General features: G+C 45.0%; 1 protein-coding gene across 8 annotated transcripts in view; it reads left to right on the top strand.

The window, feature by feature from the left end:
* Positions 1-10,037, top strand: part of tenm4 (teneurin transmembrane protein 4) — a 211,425-nt gene extending 201,388 nt beyond the window's left edge. For all 8 annotated transcript variants that reach the window (XM_023962051.1, XM_023962050.1, XM_023962049.1 and 5 more), the window contains 2 exons: positions 415-557; positions 7,186-10,037. In XM_023962051.1, coding sequence (XP_023817819.1) covers positions 415-557; positions 7,186-7,944 — 902 coding nt within the window. In that variant the 3' untranslated portion in view covers positions 7,945-10,037. The remainder of the gene's footprint in view (positions 1-414; positions 558-7,185) is intronic.
* Positions 10,038-13,083: the final 3,046 nt, after the last annotated feature.

Raw genomic sequence — 13,083 nt, 5'->3', positions numbered from 1 at the left:
TGAGTCTCAGACATGTCACTTCCCCCTCTTAGCATCTCATTAGAGGAATATTAGTGCAGATGAACCCACTGAGTGTTCAAAATATGTGGTGTGGAATTCTCTGGTGACGTGAGTTTACAGTATATAATTATCAGCCCAGCAGACGCTGTCAGATGTTGTGTCTCAGCGCCCCAGCTGTGTATCATTAGTGTGGCACCTGCATGAGTGGACGGAATTCATCAGCGCCATCTCCATGGGCTGGAATAGCTTGTCCACTTTTACAAACAAATCAAGCACTCTTTGTCACTAAGTGTTTTTTTTTCCCAGGAGCTTTCTAATAAACCCCCTGAATGTCAAGTGTCAATTTAATCTTTAAGTTTGATTCTGCTTCATGTTTTGTCCAAATCTTCATCAACTGTCTTAACCCTCCTGCAGATGTGAACAGCTGGTTGGTGACCTTTGGCTTCCAGTTGTACAACGTGATCCCTGGTTACCACAAACCAAACACGGAGGCCATAGAGCCATCCTACGAGTTGGTCCGCACACAGATCAAGACACAGGAGTGGGACAGTACCAAGGTAATGTTCACCTCTCCCTGATTCCATCCCTCCTTCCTCTCCCATCCAACCTCATTACCAAGCAGGCATGTTTCCCGCCGAGCCAGGTTCCCAGAGGATGTGCCAGCTATCAGGCCAAACATGGCCCACTGAGCCAGGAATCTGCCCCCTCACTCTCAACTTGGGGGAATCTGGTTGGGCTAAACAGCTCTTGTAATTGTCATGCCATCAGGGAAATATGCTCTCCATTCCCTCCACCACTCACCATTGATTTCATCTCAGTTTTACACCGTTGGCCAAGGTCTGAGAACCAGTAGACATGCTCTGATTCTCACTTTTATCAGCCTTTTAAAGCCCCCACCACCTTCCTCCACACACCCAAAACTGAACTGCATTATTGAAGAGACCACTGTTGTTTTCAGGGCTTTGATTACAGGCAGACATGCAAGAGGCAGCTTTCAAAGCAACACATTCCTGTTCCTCATCCGACTCCTTTAGCACAGAGGGCACAGTTTCTCATAAAAACATTCTGGGATGACATGATGGAGGCCGGTGTGTAATCGCACCATCAGCTGTATATAAGAACGAGAGTGATCGACCCCACCATATATTAAGTACCGGCTGGCTCCAAGAACCTTAAATCCTATACTCTTGTATAGAGAAAAAAACAGCTACCACGATGGATAGACGGATGGACGGTCGGACGGACAGACATTCTGTACAGGAAACATGGGACAGAGGAGATTGATAGACAAGTTCTACAGCCAATCAGGACGCAAAACACAGTTTGCTGTGTTAAAAACGAAATCAGCAAAATTGCACTGAAAAGGACCCCACAACAGCAATACTGCGAAAGTTGAACCACAATATAGTGAGGGATCACTGTACAGTCTATGCACTGATGTCTATTGAATGTATAATGGTTATCTATAGCTGTAAACATTAAAATAACCATGATTTAGTTCTCTAACAGATGTGTCAGTGCCCAGTGGGTATTACTGTTCAGTTTGTGGGTTCCTGATTTTAGAATTCTGGCTTTAATATATACACACTATACCAAGCACTACAAACACTGCTCAATGGAGTACACTCCACGCACAGGACTGTTCTAATCTTCGCTGTTTTTTCAGGCATTTTAGCACTCTGTGGTTAATTGCGCTAAAGCCGGAGTGAAATTGTACTCCTCATATTTGTGCAGAGTCATAGCTGTAGAATTCCCAGTGACGCTCTCATCTTGCATCGTCTTTCTGGGAGGATTACTGCCAAAGCCCTGGGGATTGACTCATCCGCGCTGCCTGTACCTGACAAGCAGCACAAAGCTCTGAACTTACTGAAGATGCAAACCTACAAAGGAGACGCCTCACAGTCAAGCTCTAATTGAATTCAAAAAGCGCCCCTGCTGTTTTCAGTCCAGTCCCATAAATGACTGATGATGAATGTCAGAACTCCCTCGTTTCATGATAGGCCTGCATTCGGTTGATTTAATTTTTTTTTTTTAACTCTTCAGTGGAATCCTAATTACACTTCAATTAAATTAGTTATGCATACGGCTATGCTCATATTAAAAAAAATTTGAAATAAACATTTTATCTACAAGCGCAGATTCTCAATAAAAGATTCAGGAGGACCAAAAATAGTCGAGTATCTCTGAGGAAAAATCCAGTAATTGCGGTTTTGAATGGTAAGGTGAGCTTCAATGCGCATATTTTACTAGTGTTTGTGTGAAAGTCCTTTCTGAGTTCACTGCTATTGGAAAGATTGAGATCATTAAACAGCAGTATTCTTATGCAAAGCTTCTGAGATGCTTGCTCTGATTGTTCGTCTTCATCTGTGCTGCATCGCCCCCCCCCAAAATGCCCCACAAATGTCAACAATGCAGGACTTTTTGCTTCATGTCTGTCTGTTTGAGCCTCCGAATTAACTATTGACTGTATATGAGAACTGCAATAAATCCTTGTGTCCAAGGGTACAGTGTGGTACAGTTCATTCCAGTTTAGAACTGTCCAGGCAATTCATGTGAGTATTTCCAGCCCGAGTTGGACCGTCATGGTGAGATGTGCGATGAAGCTAACAAAACAACAACAACAACAGTGAAGGTCATCCAGCAGTTCATTTTTTTTTCCGCTTGGCTTTTGATACTCCATATCTACAAAGCATTTAATGTTTTTTGAGAGAAGATTGGGGCCGGCAGAGAGAAATACAGACGCTTTCTTAGAGCTTTCTTTTGTTGTAACGACCTTCACCCAATCATTGGGTTTTAACAGTATCTCTGAGCTGTGTACAGTATGTCTGCTCTATTTTACTATCGACCTACAACCAACGGGGGCCTAAAAATCGTACGGTTTGGTCCGGATTTATGGTTTCAATTTATAATGGAAACCCTCAAAACACCAGACTGGACCATACCAGACGGTAGCAGATGGTCTCACATTAAACTTTCTAAATGTTTGATTGACAGAGTTCATGGAGGGGTGTGGACTATCAACAAGCTCAATCCTGATTGTTAAAGCGGTTGCCATAGAATTGATGACTTACTGCTTACTTATTTCAATCTCTGGTTCCAACATGGCAACATCCGTTCCATGAAAAACTGGCACTGAATTGACTGAATTTCGTAGTAACCTGAATTGAGGCATTTTCTATGGGTGACATCATACTCACTCTGTCCACTTCTCATATACAGTCAATGGTACTATCCATGCTGGCAAAGCCCCAATACGATAAAGAAATGTTGGGAGGGTCCAAACAGATGAGGTCTACAGCTGGAGGCTCAGCTCCCATCGCCCCATGCTTTGTGATTGATGTCTGGCTTGGTGAGTCCCAAGAGGCTGTTTCAGTAAAACAGATGCCCCCCTCGCCCCCCAGCTGCCTACAGATGATGCTTTCACACACGGGCATTGTAGAAACAAACATGGAGCGACATAGTGTGAAGTACCCCCACCCCCACCCTCATTGACTCTAGGATTTAGGAATTCTGAATCATCCACTTGCAGACAAATAGAGCCATGTACGTCTTAGTTTTCCTCGTCCTGGAATCTGGATCTAAACTCTACGACTGGATAGCTCCAATACTGCTCATTATTTTTGTTGCACCGGTAATGTTAGGTGGGGGTTGTAAGGGGCTGTAAACTAGCAGAGGAGCATGTAAACATAGAGTTCTCAGTAAAGGGCAAGGCCACGCCCACAACTCAGAGGCAAATTTTTCTTGGCGAATGTCCTAAACAACACAGGGTTCTTGATTTAGGTTACAAGCAGCATAATCATAATTAAAAGATCACTGGAAGTCAAAGGATGATCAGAGTTGGTCTTTAAGGCCTGGGAGGGCTTGGACTAAGAGTCATAGCTGGTTTTGTGGGCCGCTCTCCTCAACCCCCACCCATACCGAGCCCTTCACCCTGAAACGGAGGCAGAATTAGAAAGCTGTCAGGGAGATTTTGAACGTCACCTACTGATAAAACTCCCCAGGATGCTTTCAACCTCATATCTGACGACGTGGCGCACTCACGGCGGCACAATGCCGGAGAGCCCCCTTTTGTTGCCGCATAGATGCATTCAGGCAACTTTCATTGTGTGGTGGCCAGCTTCCATTTCATGTCATTCTCTTCCTTTTAACATCTTTTTTTTTCTTCTCTTTTCTGGAGGAAAATCCTTTGTCAGGCAGTGTTAGGATAAAATATGAACTCGGGCGAAAGGAAATGCGCTATCTCCTTTGATACCTGGAGGAGTGAGAGAGACCGCGTACACTACTTACTAACAAATTCCTATTTAGCCCTGCGGGGCTGTCAGAAGGGAGGAGGTTCACCCTTTTTCAAAATATCATGCCTGTCGCCAGTGATCAGAGAGACCGGAATTAGCTGGCAAAAAGCGTTGCCCTCACCTCCGAGTGTTTTTCTTTCACAGCTATGAAGCATTGTCAAATGTTACTGGATACATGGTTCCTCGCAAGATCACGGTGCACCTTTCACTGTCTCGCTGATCGTTGTAAATACAATTTAAAACAACAATATTCTGCGTCTTGATTGGATGTAGATCTGCCAATCAACTTCATCTGTGCCGGGCATCCTGTACAGGATTCATTTAGCTTTCCACATTTAAATCTCAGATCGCTAGCAGATCCTTGGTTTCATCCTGGACTTATTTTTTTAAGAAGGTTTAAACAACAGAGAAAAGTGTGGAAATGTTCAAAACCAATAGATAAAAGCGTATAAAATGTACCATTTCAGTTCCGAAAAGTCTTATTTTCTGCACCATTTTTTCCTCTGTTGCATCTAGAAACCCATGGTAACATCATTGTAATGCTAAGTACACACTGGCATGTGTGGCACAGTCAGGAACACGCTTTTATGATATGGTGTTCACAATGGATTGTCGCTACCCAATACTAGCGCCTTTACAACACTTGGTGCGAAATGTCAAATTGGTGCAAATCTCATGAATCTTGCTCCAGGCTGTTTCTTTTTTTTTTTTTTTTTTTTTTTTTTTTTTTTTTTTTTTTTTAACTTGTCCTGTCCAACAGCTAGGCAAACAGATGAGAGCTGAGGGCCTCTTGTGTTGGACATATTTTATTCTAACAAGAGGGGTTATTCATCTTCAGACAAACCAAAGGTATGTCTGAATAAACCCCTTTTGTAATTGAGGCCAAACTTTATTAATTTCAATCATGTTTGAAAATCTTTGGTGTTGGACCGGACGGAAAAGGAAAGAGGGGAACAAGAGAGAGGGACGTTAGAGAGAGGGGGGGTAGGAGGGTGATAATAGGAGGGGAAGGGGGGTAAGACCATGAAGCAGCATAGAGCAGGCAGGTTTACTGGTTGTTTATCGTTACGGTACGGTTCAAATGTAGTACAAAAAGGGCGGGGCCTGTTCACACACACTCAAATATTATCAACACACCTGCTAGCCGCAGAAATGTCCACATGTCAACATGCACACAAAACAGATAGTGTTCACGAACGCATACTTATGCCTTTAAACCAACTAGTGTGAAATCTTTCATTCATTCAATCATGCAAACTATTAGTGCAAAGGTGAGCTAACACCTGTGCTCAGGTGAGTGTTTATGTTCTTCTAAAATGGATGGTGGAATGTGAAAAGAAGGAGGAGGAGCGCCCAGCCACCCCCACACCCATACCCCCGCCGCAGCAGCAGCGGCAGCCGGAATTCCCCCAGCGCCACACGGGAACAGGCAGGGAACAACCGCCCCCCGGGCGACCAAGACCGCCACCCAGGCCAGGGCCAGCAGGACCGCCGCGAGGCCCCCAGAGCCAGAGAGCAGGGAGGCGCAGAGGGAAAGAGAGCGCCGCCCCAGCCCAGCCAGGAAAGCAGCCCCCCGCCGCGCCGGAAGAGCCCAACGCAGGGCCCCACCGGAGAGGGACGCCCACAGCCCCAGACGAGCACCCCACCACCACCCAGGAGTTCCGGGCATCCCCCCGCCCCGACCCCAGGTACGAGCCAGGACCCCCCAAGGGAGACCCGCTCCGCACTCCAGGCAGCCACCCACCCGGCCCACGGTTGGTCCAGGTAGGAGCAAGGCAGGGGCCCGCCGCCCCCGCCCAGGAGGGGGGAACCCCGGGGAAAAAAGGGCGGCCCATAAGGGATGTTATAAATATGGCCCGACCAGGCTCGGCCATGTTGGAAGTTTGGCGGGGCCCAGCGCCCAGGGGCAAGGACCAGGACCCACCCCCCAGGGACACGAACACCCCCGGCTCAGGTGTAATATGAACCCCCCCACCGTGCGGAGAGAGCACCGCCGGGCCCAGGGAGCCGGCACCCAAGGGACACGGCCGCCATCGCCAAGGGGCCCACACCCCCCACCAGGGACGGGGTAGGGGACAGATGGACCCAGGTCCCACCTTCCTTGTTTCTTTCACGGTTCTATTACGATACATGAAAGACTTGGTGTCATGTAATTCCAGCATAAACTGCAATAATTCATTTCTCAGTTGTCACTTCTGTGTTTTGAATAGTACGCTATCCATATGTCTCTACCAAATCCAAGTCTCTGATTGGTTAAACTTCAACTGGTTTGACTTTCAGTGTGCATTTTGTACGTAGAACCAACAAACTGACTTAAAAACTTGCGTAGCAACACGTGAACACTAGAGTTTTGAATGTGGAAGCCTGAAACGCGCATATGTATGTTTACACAAACCTTTCTTTGAAAATGGTCTGTAAAAAACACGTTTCCAGGCCTGGTGTGAATCTATCAGAACAGAAAAACATCAGAAATGGGTAAAGTGGTCTTCTTCTTCTGTGGTATGTCCTACATAATTTTGAAATTTTGGAAAACTGGCTCTGGGTTCTTGTGAGTTACATTAAGGTTTTGCTAATATTTGCACTAAATGATAAAAACATATTGTTTTTTGGAATCTCAGTTTTATTTTTTAAAATAAAAGGAAAGGGTGAGGCTGCTTTGTGTTGAGGAAACAATATGAATCGGAGGATTGAAAGGAAGCCCATGAAAGCTAACAAGCAGAGCGGGGAGAAAGGTTGCAAACTAAGGTGTGAATATTGTGAACAAAGCTGGTGTACGAGCATTTGTGTTGTTTTAATCAATATCTCAGTCAGTGAAGGAACAAAAGAAAAATGTATATTGTGTCTGCGGATGCTCCAGGGGCTCTGACTAACCGGTGCCGTCTTTGTTTTGCAGTCTCTGCTGGGGGTTCAGTGTGAGGTTCAGAGGCAGCTGAAGGCCTTTGTGAAGTTGGAACATTTTGGTCAGATCTACAAAGCCAAAAGTGCTGGATGTCCCCAGACCGAGGACAAGAAAGTCTTTGCCTGCGGCGGCTCCATCTTTGGAAAGGGGGTTAAATTCGCCATCCGAGACGGCCGCATCAGCACGGACATCATCAGCCTTGCCAACGAAGACGGCCGCCGCATGGCCGCCGTCCTGAATGACGCCTTCTACCTGGAGAGTCTCCACTTCACCATCATGGGAGTGGATACGCACTACTTTGTCAAAATGGGCTCGGTGGAGGGGGACCTGGCGCTCATCGGAATGACGGTGGGCAGACGCACGCTGGAGAACGGCGTGAACGTGACGGTGTCTCAGGTCAACACCGTGTTCAACGGCAGGACTAGGCGCATCACAGACATCCAGCTGCAGTATGGTGCGCTGTGCCTGAACACGCGCTACGGCAGCAGCGTGGACGAGGAGAAGGCGCGGGTTCTGGAGCTGGCTCGGCAGAGGGTTGTGACGCAGGCTTGGGCTCGGGAGCGGCAGAGACTGAGGGACGGCGAGGAAGGCTCCCGGGCCTGGACTGAGGGAGAGAAGCAGCAGCTCCTGGGATCGGGGAAGGTGCAAGGCTACGATGGATACTACGTCGTCTCCGTCGACCAATATCCCGAGTTGGCCGACAGCGTCAACAATGTTCACTTCATGAGACAGAGTGAGATGGGTCGAAGGTGACATGAACACGGGGATCTCGAGTGACGGACTCGCATAAATAAAACGGGACATTTTGCCAAAGACAGTTGTGTACATGACCACGTTTTTTTTTCTTCTTTTGACTGTGCTCAACTTTGGTTTTTAATACTGTAAAAAAATAGTTGCGATCAGTTGCACTGTATTAATGAAAGAGTGCCCTTCTCCGAACAACAGTCTTTGCCCTCCAAGTGCGGCTGCTAGAGGACGGACAAATTGTGATGTCTCTGACTTGTGTTTTTCTTTCCTCATCCCCCCGTTGGTGAGTCTGCTCAAAGGAAACCAAGAGGATGATGGGTAATATTTGTTCAGTGGCTCGCTCCGCTGCCAGACCTGCAGATTGTTCTTCACGAGCTTGCTCCATTCTGCCTTTTCTGCACACCTCAGCCAAGGAGATTCCTTCTCTTTTATTCACGTCTTTTTTAATACTTGAAACCCCTCGTGGCTCCGGTCATCCATAAATGACCCGAGATTTCTGTTAGCCCTTTATCCGAACCCTAGCCAGACTTGTTGAGGCACCTTCATTTGTGTGGCATCTTGTCATTTTTTTGAAGACGGAGGTCTTTATTCTCATTTGTGGAGGAGATCCGCGCACACCAACGGCATGTTGGCCTTTCTATGAACTGCGAAATCAGAGATATTGCTTAATTAAGCCTAAATCTAATGGCAAAGCAGAGAGGTTCTTTTTTTTTTTGGTATTATTATTTTTTATTGTCCTTTTTTTATTTTATAAAAGGAAAGATATCATTGGATGAGCGCTGTACTCCTTTTTCTGTTTAAGCACAAACACTCACAAGAGCCCTGGTAGAGAATACTGTGGAATCAACGACTGGAACAAAACTACAAAGACGTACTTTAAGGGTTTGGAAGTCTTGCTTTTCTTTTATAAATAGCTCTATGACTTAACACTATAACAAATGTGAATTTAAAAAAAATGTGAACTATTGTTCCTTTTATTGTTGATTGTTGTACTTGAACAATACTTAAGGGTGTCTGAACTCATGGAATAAAATAGGATGGTGGCTTAGTTGATTCAAACGATGTGTGTCTCATAAGCGTACTGCATTGTCTGTGCTCTTTGTGGTCACAGAGAGAGCGCTGTTTGCTAATGGGTGAGTCAGTATTCTGCAACACGATGTCCAGTCTCATTATGAAAAATGATTTGGTTCAATGCATTTTTAAACTGATAAAAAAAAAATCAGTATAAAAACAGAAAGGCCTCTCACGTCCATGCTTCATCAGTATATCGGCCACACACGGATGTGTTTTGCATTGTGTCTGATGAAAGATCCAAATTGCCTTTGCCCTGAGGGCAGCCCGGCAGGTCGGAATCGAAAGTGCTTTCACTCACCAAAATAGGGCTCCACTCGTTCCCAAAGCTGGTGGAAATGAATCAGGCCTGCAGGTGTGCTGGTTCCCTTTACAGACTAAAGGTCGTCCATACACGCCAACCTCGGATGTATCCCGCCTAGACACTCGGTGGCTCTCGCACAACCGCAGCCCACTCAGCGGATACTGCAAGGGACATTTACCCCAGCTTATTTTGAAATGTTATGGCGGGGAAAACTCCAGAGGCTATGCTGGAAAGCGTCCCACTGGTTTGACGTGTTCTGAACTATGCTAAGCCATAGCTCTCCGTCCATTTTTCCAACCAGCTTGTCTGCGTGTGAGTGGGGGGGGGGGGTTACAGCAAAGGCTGAGTGTCTTAAACTGTACAAACAAGTATGTGGTCCTTTTACCATGTTAGATTCAGTGACCAATTTTTGTTTCCGTGAAAAAAAAAGGAAAAGAACACCAATGTATGTTGAACATATTATGAATGAAGGATCTTTGCATTGTGGACTATTGCACTGAGAACTGTTGCGTCATGAGACTCTATCCTTTTTCTAAAGATTTGGACTCATTTTGGTTTGTTCTCAACACTGTGTTTCTAGTGCTTCTCTTTGACTCTGTAAATACGAGGAGGACATCAGACACAAGCTGTAAATAAAACGCAAATGTAGATACCTTTTAGAGCTACATTGGTGACCCTTTGTAGTCTGGAGGTAGAAAAAAATAAAGGGATTATTTTGTGTTTATTTTTCTGTTTGTTGCAGCTTTACTCTTCCATTTTCACACCAGTATTTTTGTCACTTTACAGAGGTCATAACATGTTGTTTTATTCTTTTCTTTAAATCATTTCAAATGTTGAAAGGTTGTGAACGTTCTTTTGCTTTTCAAACCCTTAGCTTTAGCTCAGCATTTACGGTGTTAAAATACTGTAACTCTTCAATCGTTCATGCAATTAACATAATTCCAGATTCTGAAGCTGGGAGAAGCAGCTTTGCGCTAAAATGAAACACTTTAGAATCCGCTGGACTTAAGTGAATTGCGTAAACGGTCGACGAGCTACACTAAATCAAAGAAAAAATGATGCCTTATAATCCGGACGTCACGCCCACTTGTTGACTTCATCCATAGTTGCCGGTGAGCTACATTGGCGTGTAGCTGGCAGCACTCTAAAAATGCCTAACAGTTGTTTTTTAACTGTAAAAAGTTATGCTAAATCAAAAAGTCAGTACCGTACTTACATTTCCATGTAAGCTGCTGTGCTTCAGAGCACGCCCACGTTTCTCCTCCGCGGCACAGAGCGATGCAGATCAGCCTCGCAGTGGAGGCATACAGAGCTGTCTGCTGCTAAGGTTCCCCCTTCAAAAAAACATCCCTCCAAACGCCACTACAGTTGGAGGGATAAGGAGAAGGCAGAGGGTAGGGGAAGAATTCAGACCCCGCCCAAGTTCAACCTGGTTTAACTTTCAATGAGCGTTCAATGGACACACCTTTTGTACGTAGAGCCCAAAGACGGTCTTAACAATATAATAATAATGGATTAGATTTATCTGCGCTTTTCCAGATGCTTAAAGCGCTTACATTATGTCCATTATTCATTCACTCCTCATTCACACTTGGTGATGGGAAACTACTGATGTAGCCACAGCTGCCCTGGGGCAGACGGACGGAGGTGGGCTGCCAGTACGCGCCTACAGTCCCTCTGACCATCACCAGGACAGTCATACGCATTCACACAGCAGTGGACTCACGCTGGGGGTAGGGAGGGAGAAGTGTCTTGCCCAAGGACACAATGATTGGGGGAGCAGGGATCGAACCACCGACATTTCGATCCTTGGCCGACCTGCTCAACCGCCTGAGCCACTTAGTGACATGTGAACGGACGCGGAAGCCCTAAACGTGCGTTCACATAGATAGACCTTTCTTTGGAAGAGGTTGCTTCAACGCGCGTTACAGATGGCGGTGTGAACACAGCTTTATGAATTGCTAGCTTTTGGCCGTCAAGTATGTTTTTTTGTCCACATATGAAACATTAGCAAGATTTAACGAAAAGGACACACGTCATGATGGGGCTTTTTTAATTGAACATGTGTCAGTGCCCCTCGTGACCATCTAGTTCAACTTAAAACTCATTTGCTTCACTTAACATGTGACTGAATGATAAGGGATAAAGCGCAAACTCTAACTGTTAATTAACCTGTCAGAGTAGACCTCCATTTTCGTGATGCTGAAAGAGCCACCAGGAGACTGTGTGTGTTTTTAACTTGATAACTAAAAGTGGAGCTCAGGGGCTAATCCTGTTAGCAGGCTCTGTGGTTCGGGAGTTGGAAGCCACTGAGTGGCGGCGGCGCGGGAGCCGGGGACATTTCCACTCGCTGCAGGCGGAGCTGAGCGCAGGACCCAGAAGAAGGCCTGCTCCTGCAGAAGCAGATGCACTCTGCGTTCCTCTGAACCGTGCTGATCTCTCTGCGTGAAGGACAAGCATCATGAAACAATCACACCCCAACGTCTGATTCAGCGGGTTTGAAGATCCAGAGAGGAGAATTTCAGTCCATGCCCCCCCCCCCAAATTTGTCTAGGAGATAGCATGTGCCTCCAGCTGCCCTGACTCTGGAAAAGAGGATTTCTTTGAAGAGAACAAAAAGTGCTGCCAGCAAAAAAGAACCTGTGCTGGAAGTCTTTCAGCTACAGAGAAAAAAAGAAAAGGAAAAAAAAAAATCGCCCTTAATCCTGGAGGACTTTAGTCTTCGTAATCATAATAAAAATAACCTCAGCCCAACCCCTGGAAAGAGGGAGGCTGCTGTGGTGAACCCTGATAATGGAAAAACATACAGAGCTTCAGAATAACAGATAAAACCAGCATTATACAATGAGCAAAGAAAATCTACCAGTTTCTGCTGCTTTTTTAACAAAAATGAATCCAGTTTAAGCATTTCACCAACTACAACTGTCTAGATATGTCATTCTTACTTTCAAAATTTTCCATTTTAGATTTTTTGGTAACACTATAGATTTAAGGATTGTGCTGAGATTGTGTTGAAATCTGTGCTTTAACTCTTTTTTTTTTTTTCTCCTGGTTTTATTGCACTCATGCTTCATTCCATGCAGGAGGTTTGATGTTTGGCCTTCTGTTCTTCCTCTTCCTCCTCCTCCTCTACGAGGAGAACACCAGGTTTGAGTTTACTAATCATCCAGCTGCTTCTGTTCTAGGTAATTAGTCCTCAGTGTACCTAAACGCATCGTGGTTTTGGTTGTTTCTCGACAGATCATCTGTCTTGTCACTTCCTAGTCCCTCTGGTTGTTGCAGTTCTGTTTTAGTATTTTTAGGTCATAGTAGAGTTGATGCAATACTTTTCCCACAGACTCCTACTTTTGGATTCACATTGTTTCCCTTAAGCAGTTTCCACAAATCACTCTGAGATATTGATTTGTTCATTTTTTTTTCCTGTTTTTGTTTTGTGAAGGATCTGTATTGTACACCAGGTGTGAAATATTAAAGTGAAGAAAACTTTGATAAAAGTGAAATAACTTGGAAGTTTTATATTTTGTCCCAAATCGCATTAAGAAAATGAACAAAATACTATTTACTGAATATTTTCCTTTCAGTAATAAAGCTAATGACTTTTATCACTTCAGTTTTTTAAAAAAAAGATGAGAGAATTGGTTTGATTTCAAGTGATAAAAAATGCATATATATGATAATTAGTCATGAATATGTATGTCTATAAAATCATAGACATACACAAGAGTAAGTGTGAGTATGAAAAAAAAAGAAAAGAAACGAAAGTATCAGTT

The sequence above is a fragment of the Oryzias latipes genome, chromosome 13 (assembly GCF_002234675.1).
Source record: "Oryzias latipes chromosome 13, ASM223467v1".
Lineage (NCBI taxonomy): Eukaryota > Metazoa > Chordata > Actinopteri > Beloniformes > Adrianichthyidae > Oryzias > Oryzias latipes.
This window is presented reverse-complemented; position numbering and strand designations above follow the sequence as displayed.